The sequence below is a fragment of the Triticum aestivum genome, chromosome 2A (assembly GCF_018294505.1).
Source record: "Triticum aestivum cultivar Chinese Spring chromosome 2A, IWGSC CS RefSeq v2.1, whole genome shotgun sequence".
Classification (NCBI taxonomy): domain Eukaryota; kingdom Viridiplantae; phylum Streptophyta; class Magnoliopsida; order Poales; family Poaceae; genus Triticum; species Triticum aestivum.
The window spans coordinates 723,332,881-723,357,824 of NC_057797.1; the positions used below are offsets into that span (position 1 = coordinate 723,332,881).

General features: G+C 47.0%; 2 protein-coding genes and 1 long non-coding RNA gene across 3 annotated transcripts; all 3 read left to right on the forward strand.

Moving 5' to 3' along the window:
- Nucleotides 1-1,178: 1,178 nt before the first annotated feature.
- On the forward strand, nucleotides 1,179-4,535 carry LOC123190585 (organic cation/carnitine transporter 4). The gene is made up of 3 exons (XM_044603254.1): nucleotides 1,179-1,760; nucleotides 3,069-3,894; nucleotides 3,980-4,535. The coding sequence occupies exons 1-3, from the start codon at nucleotides 1,391-1,393 to the stop codon at nucleotides 4,329-4,331; spliced, it is 1,548 nt and encodes a 515-aa protein (XP_044459189.1). The 5' UTR covers nucleotides 1,179-1,390; the 3' UTR covers nucleotides 4,332-4,535.
- A 2,617-nt stretch (nucleotides 4,536-7,152) lies between these two features.
- On the forward strand, nucleotides 7,153-13,190 carry LOC123186215 (organic cation/carnitine transporter 4). Its single transcript, XM_044598001.1, has 3 exons — nucleotides 7,153-7,713; nucleotides 11,683-12,505; nucleotides 12,596-13,190. The coding sequence occupies exons 1-3, from the start codon at nucleotides 7,338-7,340 to the stop codon at nucleotides 12,945-12,947; spliced, it is 1,551 nt and encodes a 516-aa protein (XP_044453936.1). The 5' UTR covers nucleotides 7,153-7,337; the 3' UTR covers nucleotides 12,948-13,190.
- Nucleotides 13,191-14,337: 1,147 nt separating this feature from the next.
- LOC123186216 (uncharacterized) lies at nucleotides 14,338-15,415 on the forward strand. The gene is made up of 2 exons (XR_006493567.1): nucleotides 14,338-14,635; nucleotides 14,988-15,415. It is a non-coding gene; the product is annotated as an uncharacterized lncRNA (long non-coding RNA).
- Nucleotides 15,416-24,944: the final 9,529 nt, after the last annotated feature.

A 24,944-nucleotide genomic window follows, 5' to 3' on the forward strand; every position in this document is an offset into this window, starting at 1 on the left:
TCAGTGTGGGCAACTTTTGCACCATACTGAGCAATTCGCTCTCAACACTATGGCAACAGTACAGCAACACTACAGAAAATGTGAACAAAAACTAAACTACCTCTGTGATAAGCATCCCAAACAACACTTCACCTTCAACCCAGCATCCCAAAAAACATCCGACAAACTGGCTTCAAACCACCTACATCCAACCAGTAGTGGAATCACCTTGCCAAACAATCCCAAACGTCCACTATCTACTCGTCAACTATCTACTCGTCAATTTCGAGACAAGGGCAACAAGCGCAAACGAAAAACGAGGCCAGATCTCCTTACCAAACGATTGCGAAGCAGGGAGATGGTCGTCCTATACGCGACCCTGACCTCTGCGCGAACGGCACGGCGCTCGCAGCGGCCGTTCCTCCCCTGTCGACGACTTGTACTCCGACGACCGTGAGCGGCGCCGCAGCACAGCCTACTTCTCCTCTTCCGGGAACAGGGAACGCAACAGAAGCACCTGGTGCCCGTGCGCCGCTGGCTACCTCCCCCTTGCCGGTAAACTCAGCCCGCACCTGGAGGCCGCACGCGCCGCTGGCTATCGTCCCCCTCGCCAGGAACCGCCGCCCGCACCTGGTCGCCGCGCGCCGCTGGCTACCTCTCCTTCGCCGTGAATGGCCGCCCGCAACTGGCCGTCACGCGGCGCTGGCTACCTCCCCTTCACCGTGAATAGCTCCACCCCGGCGGGACGAACGGTGGCGGATTTGGGGCAGGGGCAGGAGAGATTGCGGGATTTGGGGCGGAGTGGGTGAACAGTTTCGAAAATGAGGGGAGACGGACGCGAGAGGAGAGGAAGTGGTGGGACCCGGAACCGACGCTCCCACCCAACGGGCGACGGGCCGACCAAGTGAAACGCGCGAGCGAGGAAAAACAGACAGCGGCGCACCTGGTGGGCGTGATCGCGATCGGACGGCGCAGAGACGTGTGCGCTCGAGTGCGCTAACGAGCACAGCTGCACTTTTTAGGATTTAGGAAACAAAATTGGTTAGATTTCCCCATATACTTCGGGTCTCGTGCCAAAACGCCACTGCTGTCGTGATGCCTACACCTTGTTTATTTAGACTCTACTTACAGCGAGTCAAATCTGTGCAGTTAGCATAACGAACTCAGTAACTCAGTCGCCGATACGGAGTAGATCACCTGGAATATTTCGCTTTTTATTTGGTCCGCGAGATACACGCGATGACCCAGACCGCGCCACAGTTGAATCCTGTGTAGGGCAGTTGCCTCGCTCCGCCTACGCGGCTACAAGTAGCACGCGCCCTAGCTGCTAGCTGACGACGAGCGCAAAGGGAAGTAAACCAGAGTGAGTACTGCCAACACCACGCTCGCTCCGCGACGTACGCGGGCGGCCATGTCGACCACGGAGGCGCTCCTCCCCGCCTCCGGCAGCGGCGGCGGCGAGCGCCTGAGCATCGACGACGCGCTGGCGCTGCACGCGGGGGAGTTCGGGCGGTGGCAGCTATGGCACTTCCTGCTGGTGACGGCGGCGTGGGCGCTGGAGGCGATGCACACCATGGTGATGATCTTCGCCGACCGCGAGCCGGCCATGTGGTGCCCCGCGGGGGACGGGCGGTGCGGCGACCGCTGCGCCGGCGCCGCGGCCGGGTGGGAGTGGGAGCACGGGAGCGGCTCGTCGACGGTGGCCGAGTGGGGCCTCGTCTGCGGCGAGCGCTACAAGGTCGGCCTCGTCCAGGCCGTCTTCTTCGCCGGCTGCATGATCGGTGAGTACGTCACTCCTCTGCCTGCTCCCATCGGTTAAGCTTTGAATGGTTCCGCCGCTTCGATGGTTCGTCAATGCTATCTTAGCCGTCCTGATGGCGATCCGTGATTGTTCTCTAGCCGCTTACTAGTGCATCACAAGCGTTGTACACCTCTTGTGGTTGTGGACGCTAAGCCATATGCATCTGACTTGATATCTTGTTGGACTCTCTCGGCATATTTTTCTGCTGAACTGCAGCGGAATCTGTCAGCCCGTAACGTAGTATAAGCAGGTAATGTTGAATTTACTGTCACCAGCAGTGTTGCTTTTTTTTAGATTAACAAGTTGGTGTTCACAATTGCTGCAGAATTAACTACTCATAGTCTGCTCAGTGGCTTATACATGAACACCCATTATTAGAGGAAAACCCAGGAAAGTTCCGTAGGTAGCTGACGGTGACTGCGATCAGGTGTACGCCTCAAAAAGACAAAAACTGCTGACGATCGACATCTGCTTCATTAGAGCAACTCTAGCAGATAACCTCTGAATTTACGGTAACAGATAGCAATTCTAGCAAAACAAACACCGAATATATCCCGTAAAATTAATTTACAGTAGCAGATAGCAATTCTAGCAAAACACACACCGGATATATCCCGTAAAATAGCAGGTCCCACAAAAAAATTGCAGGTCACCGCATATTATCACCCACATATCCTATACCTGCAGTTTTCGAGCCAATTTTAAGGTGAGCCGTAAAATAGTCCACGCCGGAGCAGGCGGCAAGAACGTCGCCAAAGCGAGCGGAGGAGCTCGGCAGCGGCGCCAGACCGTCCCTGGAGCGTTGCTGGAGCAGCGGCCACTGGAGCCTCGCCGGAGGGTCACCGGAGCAAGCGGAGGAGCGTCGCCGGAGCAAGCAGAGGGATCTTTTTTGGCAGTACAGTTTGCCGGTATCTGTTCTGGCAGATTCAATTTCATACGGCAAAGACAAGTTTATGGTGACCCGTAAGCTGATTTTACAGTATCGCGTACAGACGATCTTCCAGAGTTGCTCTTAAGTTAGGCGACATAGGAGTGGCTGACATTTGGGTCTATATGTTAGTTCGCCCACATGTTAGCACTGCTTAGTCACCTAAGTTAAGTTAGAGGATCCCAGTCCCTCTATCTACATGGGCCCTGACTCTTCTTCACTAGGATTTCACCTAATTAGGATATTGCTAGACTAAGTTATCAACTGGATTACAACACAAAACCTGGTTCAATCCAACAGTTTTTTTTTATGTTGGCGTTGTTTCATGTAGTTGTTCATTATACTATTTGCTTGTTGCAGGCGCCGGCGTTTTTGGTCATCTGTCAGACTCTTTTATGGGTCGGAAGGGGACCCTACACGTGGTGTGCTTCCTCAATGCCATCTTCGGCCTCCTCACCGCTCTCTCCCCGAATTATTGGGTCTACATGGCATTGCGCCTTCTCACAGGATTTAGCGCTGGAAGCGTTTGCCTTTGTGCCTTCGTCCTCGCCACGGAGCCGATAGGCCCATCCTATCGTGGGGTCACCGGCATGTCGACTTGCTACTTCTTCTCCGGAGGCATCGCAGCCCTTGCCGGCATAGCCGCAATGTGCCAGTCATCCTGGCGCTTGCTCTACGTCGTCACTTCCATGCCATCACTTGTCTTCGCGCTCGCCGTCATGCCGTTCGTATCTGAGTCCCCGCGTTGGTACCTCGTGCGGCGGCGCACCGACGACGCGATGCGGATTCTACGAAACATTGCATCTAGTAATGGCAGAAGCATCCCGGATGGTGTCACGCTCAAGCTCGATGATGAAGATGACCTAAACAAGAAGGTCGAGGAGTCGTCGTCGACGATCTTGGATGTGTTCCGATCGCGGGCAACGCGGGGCAGGCTCGTGCTCTCGGTGATCATCAGCTTCCTTTGCTCCGCAGTGTACTTTGGGCTGAGCCTCAACGTGGTCAACCTAAAGCTTAACCTTTACATCAGCGTGGTTGCTAACTGTCTCGCTGAGATGCCCGGGTTCCTGCTTACTACAGTGCTCCTCCAACGTTTTGGCCGCAAACCACTCGCTATTGGCTCGATGATTCTCAGCGGCATTTTCTGCACATCTGCCAGTCTTATTGCCGGTGTCGGTGCCTTGAGGTAATTGAACCCTTCTTGATTTTGCATGTGCATGACAGACAGGGTGAGGTTTGCTTTAACCGCACACAATTGCGTGTCGTTGTAGGGTGGTGAGGATGGCATGCGGGATGGTAGGAATCTTTGGAATGGCAGCGACATACAGCCTGTTGGTCCTATACACTGGAGAGTTGTTCCCAACAGCAGTACGTACCGCGGCGATGGGATGTACAGCACAGGCGTCGCAGATGGGCGCCATACTGGCGCCCTTGGTGGTGGTGCTTGGGGAGCAAGTGCCATTCGCGGTGTTCGGCGTGTTTGGCATCATTGGTGGGCTGCTTGTGATCTGCCTCCCAGAGACTATGAACAAGCCCTTGTACGACACCATGTTCGGGCTGGAGAAAGGGGAGAGGGCACCTACAAGTGAAGAAGAAGTTATATCGGGGAACTCCAAAATTTGACTAGTGTTTGTAATTATCGTGACTGAAAGATGTTACCACGGAAATGTTGCACACAAGAGCGATTGGCACATGCTTGAACGAACTGTTATTTGGCGTTGTGCTAATGCACAGCTTACTTTTTAGGAATTCAGTTGATTGTTTCTACATGTAGTATGTTTCTAGTTTTGTGTGTCTGTGTATGCTATTCTTTTGGGTCTTCTTTTATAGTGCTAACAACCTCCTGTACTAGTTAATTTGTTTGTTGGAAAAAAAACACTCCCTCCGTCAATTAAAACAACCTCATGTAGTCATGTGTAACGTACCCTCTCGTTTAGGGTTTCTCTCCTCTAGCAGCGACTCCATCACTGTTGTGAGTTTACCGGCCGCCGAACCTAGCCACCGGTGCAGTCTCTCGTGATTGCTGCTGGCCGGGCTATGGAGAGGCAGATCTGATCTGTAACCAAGATGGCGGCGCTGGAAGGATTGTCGTATTCGGGGGGCTAGAGCGAGAAGAAACTCGAAGAGATGTTGCAGCACTTGGACCTGCAGTGTGACGAAATGGACGATGTCATCGTGGGGGAGAGGAGGAAATGAAGAAATTCGAGGCAGATGCAAGATGGCCTGTGATTGGCAGGTTGAACACGAGTCGTCCCTTTAGTTCATCAGCGATGTTCGAGACATTCAAATCGATCTGGGGGTTGGCTCATGTTCCAAAGTATAGGCAGGCAGGAGACAATCTGTTTGTCTTGCAGATGTTTTGTCTCGGTGTCTGGAAGAAGGTCCTCCATGGCGGCCCCAGGTTGTTCCGAGGTATGGGATTATTTGTGGAGGACTATGATGGAAAAACGGACCCTAATTCGGTGGTGTTCGATGGCCTGTACGTTTGGGCTCAGATTCATGGGATCCCGGATATGTAACGTGATGCGGGTAATAGTGGATCAGCTTGCTCGTCGCATCGGCCGTATCAAAGAGGTTCAGTTGCCGCCAAGGTTATTCTATGAAGGCGACTATGTAAGGGTTCGGGCACGCGTTCGTGTGGCTAAAGCTCTTACCAGACTCACACCGCTGAATGTCACAGGTGAAGGACGTCGTGTGCTCCCAGTGAAGTATGAAAAAATTCCCTGCTTCTAACAGGTATGCGGACTCATGGGCCACAATCAACATATGGAGGACTTTTCATGATTTATCCTTTGTCCTGAAGCCAAACAATAACTATCTAGTAGGTTTGATACTTCAACTTCCCCATCATTACTTGACTTAAAAAGCAACAGGCTGTCATCAGAAAAAAGAAGATGGTTCACAGCCGAAGTTGTAGGAGCCACCTTAATACCATCCAGTGATGACGAAGAACTGGATTTCAGGAGGCACGAAAGGCTCTCTGCTGCAATTAAGAAAATATATGGAGATATTAGATCTCCCTGTCGAATACCTCTGCTTGGCACGAACTGATCAAGTCCCTCTCCATTAAAAAGAACTGAGAAGGAAACTGATTGGACCATACCCATGACAATGTGCACCCATGATGGAGCAAAGCCCAACTTAAACATCATAGCTTCAAGGTAATTCCATTCGAGCTTATCAAATGCCCTTCATCATATCAAGTTTTAGCGCACAATAGTTGTTCGCCTTTGCCTTGCTGCGTTCCATAAAGTGAAGACACTCATATGCACTAACGATATTATCCGTGATGAGCCTATCAGGAACGAACGCCGATTGCTCCTCCGATATGATGTCCGACAAAATTTGTTTCAACCTATTTGCCACAACTTTGGATGCTATCTTGTATAGTATGTTGCATAAACTGGTAGGTCTAAATTGTGTTAGTAGAGATGAGTTCGTTACCTTTGGGATCAAGACCAACACTGTATCGTTGATGCATTCTGGACTTTCTTCTCCTCTCACAATACTCAGCACTGCCTTTGTCACATCGGCCCCATATATGTCCCGATGCCTTTGGTAAAAATGTGTTGGGAAGCCGTCTAGACCCGGGGATTCGGTCGGGAACATTTGGAAAAGAGCGGTCTTGACTTCTTCACATGTGTATGAAGCACACAACAGATTGTTCATCTCAGGCGTAACCTTGCTGGGTACGCTGTTAAGCACCGCATTCATATTGCTTACCCCCTCGGACGTATAGAGGTTTTTATAAAATTCATGCACCATATAGGCTCGGCTGGCAAGCCTCCCTAGTATCCAGTGCGGGGTCGATTCCCACCACTGCAATTTTGTTTGTAGCCTGCGAATTGGTACAGCCCGTTTGCACTTGCCTTTAGCGAAAGCTTGAGCCAAGGCCCAAGCGGGCTAGCCAAGCGAGAATATATATCGGGAGAATCGCACACACTCACGCCCGAGGATCGGTAGTCGGGACAGACGAAGAAAACTAGTCCCACGGCGGACGAAAACATGCCTGGGTCCCACCGCAAAAAAAAAAGAAACAATCCTCCTTTTAAAATTAGATATAGAAGAAGATTAACAAAATACAGTGTTCGATACTATATTTAAAATCAAAGATTAATGTAATAGTACTTCAAAACAAGACAAAACTTTTCATTCCGATGGAAAAAAGAAAAAAAATCATACCCTAAAAATATAGCATGAATCTTAAATCACCAGTGTCATGGATCCATGCAAGGGATATACTCCCTCTGTTCTCAAATATAAGTAGATTCCACTAAGAACTACATATGAAGCAAAATGAATGAATCTACACTTTAAAATGTGACGGTATATATTCATATGTAGTCCGCATTGAAATCTTAAAAAAGATTTAGGCCTCCTTAGTTAGATTTAGGACCGGAGGGAGTAGAATGTCGTCATTCCTGAGGGGTGCTACTTTGTTTTGGTTTGCTGCGGGTCTTGGCCGGGTCCAGCGACTCTGTTTGATAAACAGAGGTGCCTCGCTACAAGCCTACAAGCAGCACACGATCAAGCTCATTGCCCCAACTAGTACACGCACGCACACACCACGAGCGCCAAAGGCAACTGCATAGCTACCACTCTCGCTCAGCGCGCAACGTACGGGCGGCCATGTCCACCACCGAGGCGCTCCTCGCCGCCTCTGGCAGCGGCGGCGGCGGCAGCAACCGCGTGAGCATCGACGACGCGCTGGCGCTGCACGCGGGGGAGTTCGGGCGGTGGCAGCTGCGGCACTTCGTGCTGGTGACGGCGGCGTGGATGCTGGAGGCGATGCACACCATGGTGATGATCTTCGCGGACCGCGAGCCGGCCATGTGGTGCCCTGCGGGGGACGGGCGGTGCGGCGACCGGTGCGCCGGCGCCGCGGCCGGGTGGGAGTGGGAGCAGGGGAGCGGCTCGTCGACGGTGGCCGAGTGGGGCCTCGTCTGCGGCGACCGGTACAAGGTCGGCCTCGTCCAGGCCGTCTACTTCGCCGGCTGCATGATGGGTACGTCCAATCATTCCGGCATAGCTTAGACTGTCTCTAGTGGTGGCGCATTCCGGCATAAAAAAAGGAACCGATGCGATTTGCTAATTCTCTTTTCGCTGGTCCCTGTCCTACACAAGACTTTTCCGCTTCAGACAAAGAACTACTACTCATCTAAACGATCATATATTTCTTTAAGGAGGGAGTAAATTTTTTCAGTCCATTCTAGAGCATGTACAATTGTATCTTATGCTATACTTCCTTCATTTTAAAATATAAGGTGTATTTTTTTAGTTAGAGATTTTTTTAAAGTTTGATCAAGTTTATACATTTATATCTACATATATAATATTAAACAAATAAATATGGAGTGATGGTACTATTTGGTGTTGTAGCTATTGAAATTTTGCTCTACAAATGGGTCAAACGTAGAGAAGTTTTCCTTTTAACAGAAATTAATGCACCTTATACTTTGAAGGTTGTTGCGTTTCCAAGTTCGGAGACGGGTACCTATGAAAATGAAAAGCATGATTATCGCAAAAAAAAAGTGAAGGACATGAGCTCTTATATTTTTCGACAAAGGGTGAATTTATTGGCTCAAAGTGAAGTATTAAGAGAATACAAACACAATGAGCACATCCGGCCTCTGCATAGTTAGGATACACACAACCAACACCAACACACGGACACAAGAATATGCCAACAAATAGCAAAGTCATATAAGACCAAAGCTACATGTAGGGCGAGGAAATAAAACTAAAGCGATCAAATCCATAATCGGCGAACTACATCAATGACCATATCCGCACCAACCATCTTATTACACCAAACGAACGACAAGGTTCTTCAACAGCAACACCTTCAAAAAGGGAGCGACACTCGTCAGCCGCCGTCACCGGATACAACCACTCAAGGTCAGAATCTAAATTTTCACCCTGAAGAACCAGTCCGAGCATATCTGAGCAATGCCTTCAATAAAGTAACGACATAAAAACATCGTTATTGCTAAGTATAACCAACTCGGGTCACCTAGAATTTCACCTCAAAGCTCGAGACCGGGTGCGGAGTAGCACCACCATCAAGTCACTCAAGTGTTGTCCCCACCACTTTTCCACGAGCCCAGCAGCTACATGCAATGTGTGACCGCTGCCGCTACACCATCATCCCTCTGCACCAAGCCGATATTCATAGTTTGCATCTCATCATAATGTCAACCACCAGATCTTAAGGGAAAACCCTCATGAAAACCTTTTGGTGGCCACCGTGATCCACATCGAGGCCGCTGCCAGGCAAGATGGCCCAATCGTAAGCGGAGCCCAACAGGTAGCAGCGCATCAGATCTGGGCGTAACACCCACACCAGCGACGGCCGCTGCATCAAGCACGGAGTTGTACGAGCTGGAAGGATAAAGGCCACGGACGGCTGTCATAGGATCCTGTCGGGATGACCCTATTGCCGGCCTGCCAGCCACCAGCAGCCATGGAAGCACCGCTGAAAGCCGTCTTCGTCGCCGTCGATGAGAACTCAGCGTGTACGTGCTAGGCTCAACCAAGCACATAGGCACCTTGACTAGCGACGCATGAACGTCTGGCCGACTGAAAATCTGGCTTTCACTAGTGACCATGGGATGGATTTAATCTCTTTGGGTCCTCGTGACCTAGGGAAGAATAGCCACAAGAAAGGACCGGCCGTCGCCGTCAGCCGCACTAGCTTTGCCGGCGGCGTCCTCCAGGGACGGCCAGAGGGGAAGGCAGGAGGAGAGGTAGGTTAGGCGGGCTAGACCTTTTAGAGAAGACTAAAATACATACTACACGATGAAGTATCTTCAGGTTTGTGGGATGAATAATTTTAAACTAAAAATACTCCCTCCCTCCATAAACTAATATAAGAGCATTTAGAACACTAAAATAGTGATCTAAACGCTCTTATATTAGTTTACAGTGGAAATACTATCTAGCAGTGGTATAATTGTTTTGTTTTTTTTCCTAAGATATGATCTCTTAGCTACAAGAAGGCAATCTTTTTTCACTTTTCTCTCACTCTTCCAATTTACTTTCTCCGTCTTATAATATAAGAACGTTTTTGACACTACATTAGTGTCGAAAATGTTTCTATATTATAGAATAGAGGAAGTAACACTTATTTTAGGTGACAGTGTTCAGATAGCATCATTGTGTATGTCTTAAGCCTTCTTCCAACAGCTTTTGACTCACATTAGAGATGATGTTAGCCAGAGAGCGGTGTCATACTCTGAAATATCGAAATTTGCCATCAAGTGGCTTATAGGATTTTTAGTAATACAACACTCTCAATTACTCCCTCCGTCTCATAATATAAAAACGTTTTTTACATTAGTGTAATGTCAAAATGCTTTTATATTATGAGCGGAGGGAGTATCTTTCAGCCGTTGTTTGGTTTAATTAACGAGAGAAACGTGTCTTCGTCAATCATGTCTTGATCGTAATTGGCAGGTCGCATCACTGGATCGCCTGGACGGATGCATTAATAATTCAACAGGGTAGTTGTAGTTGTATTTTACTGTAGCCCTTATTTCACTCTCACTGCACTCTTCTCTATTACTCCCTCTGTAAACTAATATAAGAGCGTTTAGATCACTATTTTAGTATTCTAAACGCTCTTATATTAGTTTATGAAGGTAGTACTAAACTGCAGCTAGAGAAGTATGTGTGCAGCAGAAACTATCTTACGGGTACAAATTACTAGTTACTATGTTGGAATAGCTTTTTAATGTCATCCAGTAGTGTTGTTGGGGCATCTTCAATGACAATCCGCAAATTTTCTTCCGCATTTGTCCGCGAATAGGGGTTTAGTCCGCATGCATCTCAACTATCATCTTTAAATAGCGGATTTCGATGAGTCCATGCGTCTGGGTGCGTCAATGCGTGACGCCAGAGTGGGTTCCTTGGCCGGCGAGCCTGCTTAATGACAGCATACGGACGGACAAAGCATTGAACAGACGGTAGATATCTGTGTTGCCCGCCTAGTAACTCGTCTTCGGTATTGAACGCTTGCAAATGGCGAAGCAAGTGAGAGGTCGCGTTCGCTCTGGGCCGGCTTCAGTGTGGAGCGCCCGCTCTACAGCGGCATGAATGCGGGCAGGTGACGTCAGGCGGAAATGCATAGGCGAGGGAGGAGAGGATTTGGATGAGTTAGGATAGTCAGAAGCGGGCTTGGGTGCTGTCCGAACACCCACAAAACACCCTCACATTTGTCTCCGGTTTGTGAAACAAAGTGCGTCCGGACTATCCTACGGGTCGATACGAGACCGCCTTGGATTGCACAACATGTTCAAACCGTGCATCCGGACGATTGCGGGCGGGCGTTGAAAATGCCCTTGCTTGCTAGTTGGGGTTACAACCACGGTTGTTATCTACTCATAATCTGCTCAGTGGCGTATAATAAGCACATGATTGAAAGTTTCCGAAGAGGGACTAGGATCCGGTGTATCTTATCTCTCCTACCTTAAAACAGACATAAAGTTCTATTCTCGACTGCTCATCCTTCGTCCAACATTCTTTACCTATGTCTCATTTTTTGCTCCTCATCTTTTTTTGATTGCTTTTCTTTTGCATCTATGTTTTTCACACAATCAAATTAAATTTAAAATTACAGGTAAATCACTGGCTAACCTACAAAAATATGTATACCTCCCTTGCAATGCACGGGTAATTATAAGTGATCATATCTGCAGGGTTTCCACCATGCGGCTCTGACTTTTCTTCACTTGGATTTGGGATAACTAGGGAATCTCTTCACTAAGTGATACTCCCTCCGTTCGGAATTACTTGTCTCGGAAATGGATGTATCTAGAACTAAAATACATCTGAATACATTTATTTTTGTGACAAGTAATTCCGAACGGAGGGAGTACATTATAATACAACCCAAAACACGGTTTATTAGCTTATTTGTTTGTTTTTACAATGTTGCTTCGTGTGACTGATCATATCGTTGGTTTGTTTGTTGCAGGCTCCGGTGTCTTTGGACACCTGTCGGATTCTTTTTTAGGTCGGAAAGGGTCCCTTCAGTTAGTATGCTTCCTTAGTGGAGGTTTCGGCCTTCTCACCTCGCTCTCCCCCAACTATTGGGTCTATGTAGCCTTCCGCCTACTCACGGGCTTTAGTGCAGGAAGCATTTGCTTTTGCTCCTTCGTCCTTGCCACAGAACCTATTGGGCCATCCTATCGAGGCGTCGTTGGCACATCCACTTGCTATTTCTTCTCCGGCGGTATTGCAGCCCTTGCCGGCATCGCAGCATTGTTCCAATCCTCTTGGCGCATCATTTACATTGTCTCCTCGCTGCCCTCCCTCGCATTCATCCTCGTCGTCGTGCCATTTGTCTCTGAGTCCCCGCGTTGGTACCTCGTGCGGTGCCGAACGGATGATGCTATGCGTGTCCTACGAGAGATAGCGTCCACCAATGGCAAGAGCATCCCAGATTGCATGGGGCTGAGGCTCGACGATGAGGACGACATCACCAAGAAGGTTGTGGAGACTTCATCAGTCTTAGATGTGTTTCGGTCACAGACAATGCGGGCTAGGCTCATGCTCTTAGTTATCATCACCTTTCTTTGCTCGGTGGTGTACTTTGGGTTGACCCTCAACGTGGTCAACCTAAAGATCAACCTTTACATCAGTGTGGTTGTTAACTCTCTTGCCGAGATGCCTGCATACCTGGTCACGGCGGTACTCCTTCAACACTTTGGCCGGAAGCCACTCACCATTGGCTCGATGCTTCTCAGCGGCGTCTTCTGCACAACTGCTAGTCTTATCCCCGACGTCGGTGCCATGAGGTAATTAAACCCCTCGTATTTTATGTATTTGAGTCACAAGCTGAGTTACAAGGGTTTGCTTTAACCACATGCAATTGCATGCCATTGTAGGGTGGCGAGGATGGCATGTGGGGTGGTCGGGATCTTTGGAATGGCGGGAACATACAACCTATTGCTCGTATATGCGTCAGAGTTGTTCCCTACGGTGGTGCGTACCGTCGCACTGGGGTGCAAGGCACAGGGGTCACAAATGGGGGCCATACTAGCGCCCATAGTGGTGTTACTCGGCGAGCGGGTGCCATTCGTGGTGTTTGGCGTGTTGGCCATCATCGGTGGGCTACTGGTGCTCTGCCTCCCGGAGACTATGAATAAGCCTTTGTATGACACCATGGCTGGTATGGAGAAAGGGGAGAGATCATCAAAAAGGGGAGATGAAGTTGCAACCAGTAATTTCCTAATCTAATCACTTAGGCTAAAGCATTGGCGCACTCAAAATATCATTGTTGCCCATAAAACAATGTTGCACAAAAGAGCGAATCGCACAAATTGGATTGTCTACTTGCTTTAGCTTGGGATATGTCTATACATTGTTTCATTTGTTGATAAATCATATATTTTGTAAGTCTAAATTATTTTAGAATCGGTGACCCACACATGTCCATGCATTGATTTTTTCAGTGTTGCAAATATAAGATGAATTGTGGTATATTGTGTTGCAACTAACTGTCGATCCTGCAGCCCAAAACCCATGGGGGTTGCGAAATAATTGTCGCACGAGGTCAGATGATGACATATTTGGCCCATGGTAATGGTGATGTCACACTAACTAGGACGATTTATATTCATATATGTTTATGTATGTGTTTTTTAAAGTGTATGTGCATTCGACACACAAGGAATCAGACCCCTGGTTTGATGCTTTGGTGTCTCATCGATGCGAACTATTCTTTTAGTTGGAAGCGATGTTCTAGTCAATAGTGAGGCATCAATGGTGATTTCATCAATCTTGAAGCTCCACAGTTTCGACTCGGCTTCAGTACACGATGCGTGAGCATGTGCGTCTACGTTGTAATTGGTATTCCTAAAAAAATTACTTATTTGTTTGTTATCACTTGGAATTTTTGCTTCATAGAGCATTGTATATTATACAACTTCATGGGTTTTTCTTTCAAATAGTACACATACTATTTTGAATTTCGTTGTCAAGTCTAGGAGGGTTCACGGGGGCATGTCCTCATGGGAGGATGGGAGCTAGTGTTTTTTGGTTTGGCTTTACGGTAATGGTATTGTTTTTCTAAGAACAAAATCTTCCATGAAGGATTTTTTAAGACTACGAAATATTTGGATGGGTTATTTTGGCAAGATTTACAAAAGAGGAAAAGTTGTATGTCTCATTTGCAAATATATATATATATATATATATATATATATATATATAGGGAAAAGCAAACCTATGCAACAATTTTGTGGAGGTAGCAATCATAGCCACATGTTGAGCTTGGGATCTGGTCCAAACATTTGCCATCTTTGAATTTCTCACATTTGGAATGAATACATTTTATTTCCTGTTATAGGTGTTTGTGGACCATGCGTGCACGTGCCTATGCACTAGGCCCATCCCATAGCCTGATACCCCTGTGGCACGCCAGTCATGGGCCCGTGGAGATACGGTTCCAAGCCCAGGAAAGGTCCACAACTGCGCACGGTGCCCAGCCGATAAAAGGTTCGTGCAACTTTTTTTAGCCTTGTTTTTTTTTGCCTTATTCGTTCAACAGCCATCCCCATACCCGTGCGAGCAGGAGAGCACCACGCGGGCTGTGCTCCTCCTCTCGTACTCCAGCAGATCTGTCCGCCAAGCAGGCCATCCTCCTCCTCCCCTGTGGCAGCTCCCCTCTCCGGCCATCCTCCTCCTCCTCCCCTACTGTCACTTCTCTGCCCGTGGCCGCCATGGCCTTACCCGAGCCGTCCGCCGCCATTCCTGCTCCTCTTCCCGGCGTCCCTCCGTGCTCTCACGTCCCACCTCCACTGCCTGCGGGAAGCAATTCCTTAGGTCTTTATCGGTCCTTGTTATTTTTTTGCAAACTTTCCTAACCCTTGTTATATGTTGTTGCAGATCTTGCTGAAAATTGGATCCCTGTAGGCCGATGTAAGGTAAGAGCATGGTAATTAGTGACATGGTATGAGCATGTAGAATTGATGTTTTCTGTTGGCTATGTGTATTGAATATTGATGCATGCATTGCTTAGTTGCTTAAGTGACATAATGGATTTATTGTGTTTTTGGTTGTGTCGTTCTCGGCAAAGAAACTATGGAATCTTTCAAATGGGCATTCAAACCATGGTTGTGGCCTTCTTTTTTCCTGTGTTGTGCGTTCGCATGTCGTGTATGGTTGGCCGTGTGTATGTGGGTGTTGTGGGTGTCTGCTCCGGCCGGTGTGCTTGCTGACTGTGTGGTGTGTGTGCTGAAATTGTGATGCCAGTTCTTCATTTGATTTCTGATGCAGGAGCTTCAACGCAACAAGACATGCTTGAGGCAACACCTTATTTCCCAGATTTAGGAGTCACGCCGGCCCTACATCCCTTCTTCTCTAACCATGGCCATGGCCCATAGAGTTTGGGATCTCGGCAGCCTACCCACTCCTCAAGGATCCATGGCGTGCATGTGGTGCTACAGTTAGACCTTAAGGCACCAAAGGGCAGTCCGCAATCACCACAGGCTCACTGTCAGCGTATTTTTTTTTATAACCACGAGTAGTTTTTGTTATGCATCTCACACTTTTTTGTGAAGTCTGTACATGATCTAGTATTTCTTGTTCCTGAATGAAGTACTACTTGTTCCGGAATTATCAAAGGGCCTTGTTTTGGGTGAGAAATTTGTAAAAATAGATAGAACCTTTGGGTATTTATAGAATTGCTGAGCTATGTTCATCGATCTGCACTTTCGGGTATAAGATGAAGAATTTTTTGAGAGATAAAATGATGTGCGAGTATTTAGAGCTCAGCAGGTTCTGACTAATCAATCTGCAAACTTTTTGTGGGGCGACTCCCAGATAGTCTATACAATGTATAGTAGTATATGTGAATTTCTAGTTTGTATCCATTTTGCTAGCTAATGTATAGAGCGCCCACCGGTTTATCTAGTGTCACCGCTACGACGCTACCTAGTCGCCTCTTTGCATTAATGTGGGACAGCACAGCTACCAGATCCATCCTTAGAGCATATCCAATAGACGGTCTAAATGTAAAAATACCTAACTTTTGAACCGTCTGGGACAAAAAACGCTGCTCCAATAAACGGTCCATACATAAAAAGAATTGGACCGCTGCCTCTCGATGATGTAAAATACAACACCTTGTGGTGCAAATTTGCATCGCGAGATACAACTGCTTCAAATTCAGCGGCCACCCGCCAACGCCCAACCGCCCTTCATTTCATTTCATAGTCGCTCCCGTCCGTCTGCTCGAACACCAGTTGGCGGGAAATCGTCGCCGCCACCGCCCACATCCCCGCCGCCACCGCCCCGAATCCCCGCCGCCGCCCTCGCCCCCGTCGCCTCCCTCGCCGGAAACCGTCTTGCAGCCGCCCGGGCGCCGCCGAATCGGGAGGCAGCCGTGGTGGGGATTCGGCGCCTCCGGCGGTCCGGCTGGCCCTATAGGCCTCCGCCGGCCTTCTCCCCGTCGGCCGCGGGCCTCTCCACGGCCCTGTAGCCGGCTGCACGACTGCCGCACCTAGCCCCCACGACCTCCTCCCCGTCGGTCGCCGAACTCCTCTTCGCCGCCCGCCGAGCTAGCTCTCATCACCGCTGCCGTCTAAAGCCGACCGCAGTCATCCGCGGCAGCCAATCCAACCGGCGGCCATCTTCTTCTACCGCACGTACAAGGTGTTCGCGCGGCTGCTAGCCGGTTTTTTACATCTTGTTTTGGACCATCTGTTGGAGAAGCTCTTTTACATCTCCGATTTGGACCATCTGTTGGAGTTGAGCATTTTTCGAAGCTCCAAAACGCAACATTTGACGGTCCATATTTTACAACTCTGGTTTTGGACCGCCAAAATTTGGACCATCTATTGGAGATGCTCTTAGTGACACGATCCCAAGGACTTAAAGCATCTTCAGCCTTCGCCACCCAGGGACTTGAAATAGCACTGCCTGGGGGCCAACCGACGATAAAATCACCATGGGGCGGTCGGGTTCCTAACCGCCGCCCCAAGCTGGCCCCAGACGCCGCTATTTGAAAACCAAAGTCGGCCAAAATCCGGCAAAACTTTGTACAAAACCACACAAATTTGGAGGAAATTCAGGCGTTTTCATTGATATTTGACCAAACTGAAAACATAATTTAAAAATAAACTAAAACAACAAGACGGCGCCTTGAGCCTTCTAGATGCCGAGGAACCTATCGCCGCCGTCGCCCTGCACGCTGCCGCCGTCCTTGCTGCACCCCTGCCCTGGGCCGCCGTGGCTGACGGGGTTGGACGGCCCGGGCGCCTCCTCGTCGCTGTCGTTGAGGATGACGATGCTGCCCTTCTCGCGGCCGCGACGTCGGGCGGCGATCTTCTCGAAGGCGTGACACTGGTGCTCCATCTCCTGTCGGACGTAGTCGTCCCGCGCCCATTTTATGTCGGTCTTCTCGTCGGCGGCCATGGCCTCATGCTCCTTTTTCACGGGGAGGAGGAATGAGAAGGAACGTCGATTGCTCAGCTCCGGCTTCCTCCGCCTCTATCTCCGCATCGAGCTCGGCGAAGAGCGCGTCGGTCTCCACCTGCTCCCGCTGGAGGAACGCCAGGTTGGCCTCCACATGGTCCTCATCCTGGATGAACTCCAGGATGGCCTGCTGCTCGGCCATCTCGTCGGACTAGGCAACGGTGAACGCCGTCGTTGCCTGCTCCATGTTGAAGGTCAGCACCGTTTTTGTGTGTTCCTAGGTGTTAACACTTGACATGGTAAGCTCACTTAAGAGGAAACAACAATAAAGAATGAAAAATTGAAATTGAAACATGCAGTTCACACGCCTCACGGTGGTCTTGTATCGTCGTATCATTATAATGATACAGGAACCTTCATTTTGCACTACACACGAACATTGCACAATCGTATGTGTGCACTCTTTTTTATGGGACCAAACACCTTCTACCATGAACATTATACCCATCGGGATACCACCATGGTCGAGCCGCTCCTTTTCAAGGTCCGCCATCACTCCTGACAATCCATATACTCTCATCCTCAATCTCTCTCTCTCTCATGTGATTGTTTGTGTGTATTTGTGTCTTCTTCTCCTAGGGATACATGGATTATAATGTAATCTAGGCACCAACAATTGAGGTGGTAAAAATCATCAATGGTCCCAACCTCTGGGCATCATCTTTATTAGGTAGCTCCATTTGATGGTCTATTATCAGTCCCGGCAATCATGTAGTCCTAACCTTGTTCTGTCCCATCTCTCCCTCCCTCCTCTCTCTCTCTCTCTCTCTCTCTCTCTCCCCTTTGCGTATGTGTGTGTTGCTCTAGAGATAGGCGGGTTAGTTTTCCCAAAGAGTGCATGTGAACCTTTATTTTTAATTTTCCAAACCTTCCGCAATCGTATGTGTGCACTCTTTTTATTTGACTGAGCACCTTTTATCCCATCCCTATCTATCTATTTATCTATCTATCTCTTCCTTTTAGTATATTGACATGGGAACCTTTATTTTTCATTGGCCAAACCTTGCACAATCGTGTGCGTGCACTCTTTTTATTTGACTGTGCACCTTTATCCCATCCCATCCCTCTCTATCTATCTCTTCCTCTTAGTATATAGACACGGGAAGAACCTTTATTTTTCATTGTCCAAACCTTGCACAATCATGTGTGTGCATTCTTTTTATTTGACCGGGCACCTTTTACCCATCCATCTCTCTATCTATCTATTTATCTATCTATCTATCTCTTCCTCTTAGTATATTGACACGGGAACCTTTATTTTTCATTGCCCAAACCTAGCATGGTCATGTGTGTGCACTCCTTTTATTTGACCGGGCACCTTTTATCTCATCCCTCTCTAACTATCTATCTCTTTCTTCCGCTTAGTATATTAACACGGGAACCTTTATTTTTCATTGCCCAAACCTTGCACAATCGTGTGTGTGCACTCTTTTTATCTGACCACAAGATGCTATCCTCCACGTCCTTAGAGAGGTGCACCTCTCAAAGGGCAACCCATGACACAAACAATTGACAAAGATGGTCAGTAGTGAAGGCCGTCGTCAAATCAATCTTGCTAATACAAGTGCCCTCCTGTAAGGCCCCCTTGACCTTCCAAATTTTCCTCTTGGAGGCCTCGAAAATGAGCGGGGCAATGTCTTTCGGCTTTCGACCATGGACCCACAGGGACTCCCAGAAAGAAGCGCGAGCCTATTGCAAATGGTGAGGCATAGAAGAAATCCTTGGCTGCCTCATCGCACGGGTTTCCCAAGCCCAGCTGCAAAAGCGAAGGCGCCCCCCACTCAAACCACAACCACCATGAACATAGGGCTTGGCTTAATTTTGCAAGGTTTAGCACTCCAAGCACCCCCAAGATCTTGAATATCAGTGCTTGAACGAGGATATCCTCCACTGGCACAGATGTCTCACCTCCTCCCACAACACATTTAGTGCAAGATCTCCTCACCTCGGAAGAAATCCGCTACCCGGCCAAAGGAGCAACCTTCCCTCAACAAACATTTAGAGCGGGATCACCACATCCAGGTAGGATTTGCAGGTCAGCTGTAGTAGCAAGGTGCGAATGATGCATCGTGCTCATAAAGACCGCACAGCTCGTGTTGTGGCGTGGAGTTACCCGGGTGTGGCCGCCTTTGAATAGCGGATTCTGGTGAGGTCAGGCTTCCGGGTGCGTCAATGCGCGACGCCAGAGTAGGTTTCTCGGCCGGCGAGCCTGCTTAATGCCAACATACGGACGGGGCATTCAATAGGCGTGGTAGATATCCGTCCGAACCCGTCTAGTAACGCGTCTCCAGCATTGAACATGCGCAGACAACGGAGATGCCTCGCGGGTGGCGCCCTTAGCTGGTGCGCTGCTTCAATAGCGGAGGCAGCGAGAGGTCACGTCTGCCCTGAGCGGTCTTCAATGTGGAGCGGCGCGTTCTATAGCGGCATTAATGCGGGCAGCTGGCGCTGTGCGGGAACACGCCCAGGCAAGCGAGGAGGAGGTTTGTGTGGGACAGGGCGGTCAAAAGCAGGCATGGCAGTGGTCTGGATTCCCGCAAAGCCCCTCGGTTGGTCTTCGGTTTGCGGGAGAAAACACGTTTGGATCGTCTTGCGAACCAATATAGGCATGCGTTGGATGACTTTCGTTGTCCGGACGCATGCGAGTGGTTTGGGGGTCGACGTTGGATATGTCCTTATTCCCCAAAACAGTAGCTGATTGATTTGTTGGACTTCTCTTTTTTCTTCTTTATGATGTACATAATTTGGATTCATTTATATAACTGAAAATACTGTAGAATGATTTGTTTTACTACTTTCATTGTTAAATATAAGTCTTTTTAAAAACTTCAATGTAGACTACATACGGATGTATATAGATATATTTTAAAGTATAAATTTACTCATTTTGCTTTGTATGTAGTTCATATTGAAATCTTTAAAAATACTTATATTTAGAAACGGGGGAAGTATTGTTCTTGGTTAAAAAAACTTAAACCAGGAGTCGAACCTTCAGCGAGATGAATATCTAATATCTGTAAGTAGACAGATAATTATAAGAGAACCTAAAAAAATAAAAAATATATGTTGTATAATCTCAGAGATCAAAAGGAAAACTGTGTCATGTTAAAGTGGAATCATATCCAGTCCATCATTACTTGAAGATAGTTAGGCCATGAGCTTCTTCAATGGCATTTGTGGGCACCAGAGATGGATTTCTAAAACAGGTAAACTGTTCTGGACACTCACCAGAAAAACTGATGCGCAGGAGACATCGTTGCTACCGGACAACAAAATCTGACGACACCCTTGAAAAATCACCGCACGCGTGCCCAAATTTGAGGTGGAATCTTATGACGGGCTGGCCGGGGTTTGCATAGTCAAAGCCTTTGCAGTGACCTGCAGCCCGTGAATGGCTTGAACCAGTTAAGAAAGTAAAAAAGCCATGTGAACCAGTTAATTTAATAAGAAAATAGAAAGAGCTTCACACGAGCAAGCTAGCAAACAAAAGGCTTCAAGTGGGCCGTCGACTACCATCCAAATTCATCCCATGCGCTCGCCTTAGGCAACGGTGATCTGCCGACACAAATAAAAGCTCAGAGACACACGGGCAATGGCAGAGCAGGCTTCATTGGCAGTTGGTTCCGGTGACGGGCGTCTTCTTGGGCATCGGCAGCAAGTTCTGTCTCGCCCACACGTGCGGGCTGCCAGGACATTGCCGTAGTGCGCCACACCGATCGTCTCTGCTCCTTCTGCGGCGAGGTCAATCACATCTGCGAATGTCCCTAGGTGGCCAGGCGGTGGCCGTCAAGCTCGATGTCACTGCTGGTGGGTCGGCCGTGTTGATGCCTTGATCGACAACGCCGGACTCTAAGTACTAATTTTGCATGTTGTTATTCAATACAACTTTATAATCTTGTTTTCTTGAACAGCAGCTGGAAATAATTGGTCGTCATTCTTGCATGCGTGAGCTAGCACATATGCTTCTGGAGTTCTGGTTAAAGAAACACCTCTATACTCCCCTAGTTCCATTTGTAACATGCATACTTGGTAGAATGTGTTGAACAAGAACCAGCTCATGCTGATCCAATCATGCATATTTTGCTTCGCCGCTGCACATGGGTGACTAAATGGCTTGAACCTTGCATGCTTATATAATGGCCTGAAACCATTTGTTTATGAGATTGCTCATGTGCCCGAAGAATTTGTTTACGAGCCATGCATCGCATTGCGATGCCAGTACCGGCCGCAGCCGGCTGTGCTGCGGTCGTTGGGACCTAAGTGTACACACAATTTTCATCAGAGACCACGAAGTAGTAAGAGCCCATGGAGTAGTAGCTTACTAGCGACAGCGAGTCAACTGAACTCCGTGGAAAGAGAAACCAGCTTCATGCTGATTACAGATGATTCTACCATGCCAAGTGTCCTGAACTCCCGATAGTCACGGCAATAAAAGTGACTTGGCGAATGGGCTGCTCAAAAAATTCAGTTGTCAGCAAAACACGCAATTTGATCTCAATTCCAAGTTAATGAAATGGCGTACCTTCATAAGTCTGAGGGCAAACTTCGGCGAGTTTTATTCTGATTCAAATTCAGAACCTACCCTGAAGAACATAGGGCGAGGTTCTTGTAATCTGTTTGAGCTGTGTCAAGTTTACTACTTGGCTCTATGTTTGGCACAATTATTTATTGCAAATGACTTGGTACTGCTAGCTTCAAGGGTTGGCTCGGTGCTTGAATTGCAGCCCCTTACATGTTCAGAGATCAGAGAGAAGTTATTGCAACGTTCAGAGAGTACTTAGCTCTAGGTATGACATACGATTCTTTTCATCTTCATCATTCAAAAGTTCCGAACCTTTACTCTGCAGACGGATGATGGCCTGTCACTTTGCTAAAAAAAGATGGAACCCTTTGAGCATAGCAAGCAAACAAAGCCTTTACAATAGCTTTGCCCAAAATGTTCCATGCGGCAGCCCCTATGACGAAAAATAGCTGCAAACAACCCTTTAATAAATCTGACCTTGCAGAGCCTAGGCTTCCATTTTCGTCCAAGCCCTTGTAAAGTAGAGCACATGGCTTTCCCTTTGGTCGATGAGCACACCAATAATTCATAAAATCAGAACCTTATCCTCCCGAAGGTGCTAATCTTGATGCAAACGAAAGGTGCGGATAGCATTGACCGCAGCTAGTGTTGATACGGAATCCATTCCCTATATATATATATATATATATATATATATATATATATATATATATATATATATATATATATAGGAAAATGGTTGTGTACTCCTGGGAGTAAAATGGTTGTGTACTCCTGGGAGTACGTACTCCCGCTCCTCATATACCACATAGATGAATCTTTTATATCTTTTTATTACTTTTAATATACTTCATTAGTAATTATTAGATACCTCAAAATGAGTTTCATGAAAAAATTCATGTGAGTCTATGTATTTTTAAATATTTGCGTATATACTGATGTGTTTGTACGTGAAAAGGTATATTACAAAAAGTATGTCGCAGATGATATTTTTTCAACTAAACTCATATTGGGGTATCTTAGAATATTTAATGAAATATATTGAGAATAATAAAGAGGTATAATTAATGCGTATATGAGGTATATTGAGGATGGGAGTACATACTCCCAAGAGTACAGAAAAGGAGTCATATATATATATATATATATGCTCTTATTTAAAGGATCATTATATTAGTGGGATACTTTGCAGCTCACCACTCAAAACAATGCAATCATGTAGGTTATGCTCGAAGGTGGCAAAGGACATCGAAAGCTTAGTGAGGGTTATGGGTCAGGGAGAGAGGATCCTAAAATTGAAATTGCCCCCCCCCCCCCCCCCCCTCCCCTCATTTTTTTCTATTTACCAAATTATAACACATAACTGGTTTGACCTATTGCCTATTGCAATAATGCAATTAAGCTTCAAAAGAAAAGGTTAACTCTAGTATAAAAACATGTGTTATGGCCTTGACCATCGGATTTCTATAATGTATTCCTACGAGTGGTGCGCCCCTATTGAAGGCCTTGTCTTGGTGTCCCTACTGCTACATGGCTTATTACATGTTTGTCAGTAATTGTTTGATTGTAAGTGTTTCATCTCGCTTTAGACAATGGCTAATATTATAGCCAACTAATTGATATATGGAGTTGTCATATCATGTAGACACATCATTCATAGTTACTCACATACTCTCTCCATTCCAATGAATAAGGCGTGCACACATCTCAAATTCAACTTTGACCATAAATTGGACCAACCAAATGTGGGTTATATGTAATACAAAATATACAGTTGAATTCGTATTGAAAAGAAGTTTTCGATGGTACAATTTTTAAGTCACAAAAATCCATGTTATTGATGTAATTAATTGTAAAAGTTGGATTTTAAAAAGTGTGTTTGTGTGTGTGTGTGTGTGTCTTATTCCTTATTCATTGGAATGGAGGGAGTAGTACGGTTGGCTCTTATATTAGTACTTTTTACAACCTTCTCTCTATCTCTTTCCTTATATGTATTACATTTGCATAGGATCACGTGTAAAGGTTGGATCTTACATGAGAGCCACTCCCCTCATTTTTCATCTCTATCTCCTCCACATAAGTAAAAGTGTTATGTAAGAGGGTTATAGGCTCCTTACTATACTTGTTCTATTGATGGTTAGATTCACGATGGTAGCTAACATGTGGCATACTCTTGCCTCGATGTCTTTGACAGCATTTTAATAAAATATTGGTTGTGTACATCTTGCAGATACAAAAGGTCGGGAGGCTAATCCTTCGATAATATACTTCTATATAAAACACGTGCTCTGGTAAATTTAAATATTTAACGGTATGACACATGTGTCAGGTGGCTCTAAGGGGCCATTTGGTTTGTCCCAATGCTTGCTTTGCTAATCATGGCCTCGCTAAATATTTGATGAAATATTTGGCCACCCATGCCTTGCCAAAAAAGATGGCTGAGAATTGAGTTGAGGCTGTTGTAGAGGCGCAGGCGCACCAATTATTTGGTATCCATACAAATGAACATCCAAGGCTATTCAACATCCAATTTTCTAACATCTCATTAGAGGGCAATGATCCAAACAGCCCGAAGAATCCACAAGAATTTGCTAGGCTCCATAATAGAAGCAATTTTACAAGGTCTTGGGCATCATAATCTAAATCCCTATCTCATTTAAAAATTGGACTCAATCAAAGTTCTAAGTCCATTCTTGTATCTACATGATGGTGCCATTATATCTATATAAAAAAGTAAGGGCTTCTTTGATTAAGGAATTTCTTCCTTACACTACTACAGAGTGGAATAGCACTAACTGGCCAAATCTTATCATCACTGACGCGGTTTTGGCCCATCTGTGGCTGGGGTTAATGATGACTTCCCCAAGGTAGGTGGGCCACTTGGCCGATCAGTGATGACCTCTAAACACATATCGCTGACAAGTTAGTGATAACATCTCCAATAATTTACATGCAAATGCTCATCACTGACATGTGGTCACTGGCCAGCCAATAATGAGGGGCAGTGCTAGTCGGATATTTAGTAATGCTAGAAATATCTACATATCAAGACGCTTTGGATCATAGGATTGGTGCTACCAAACTACTATAAGATCCTCATACATGACCTACATCATTTCATAGGAATCTAAACATGAGCTTCAACTTCCTTTTTCTTTGGAAAGTCTAATTCACTTACAATGCATCTCCTCAATCATGTGTTTATTCTTTTTATGCATCGTCCAAAGGGACTTCTT

Excerpts from the sequence above, each read along its gene's own strand:
- LOC123190585 (XM_044603254.1), top strand. The coding sequence starts at position 1,391 with ATGTCGACCACGGAGGCGCTCCTCCCCGCCTCCGGCAGCGGCGGCGGC. Across the intron at positions 1,761-3,068 it reads CTTCGCCGGCTGCATGATCG|GCGCCGGCGTTTTTGGTCAT; the intron begins GTGAGTACGTCA and ends TGCTTGTTGCAG. Across the intron at positions 3,895-3,979 it reads GCCGGTGTCGGTGCCTTGAG|GGTGGTGAGGATGGCATGCG; the intron begins GTAATTGAACCC and ends GTGTCGTTGTAG.
- LOC123186215 (XM_044598001.1), top strand. The coding sequence starts at position 7,338 with ATGTCCACCACCGAGGCGCTCCTCGCCGCCTCTGGCAGCGGCGGCGGC. Across the intron at positions 7,714-11,682 it reads CTTCGCCGGCTGCATGATGG|GCTCCGGTGTCTTTGGACAC; the intron begins GTACGTCCAATC and ends TGTTTGTTGCAG. Across the intron at positions 12,506-12,595 it reads CCCGACGTCGGTGCCATGAG|GGTGGCGAGGATGGCATGTG; the intron begins GTAATTAAACCC and ends ATGCCATTGTAG.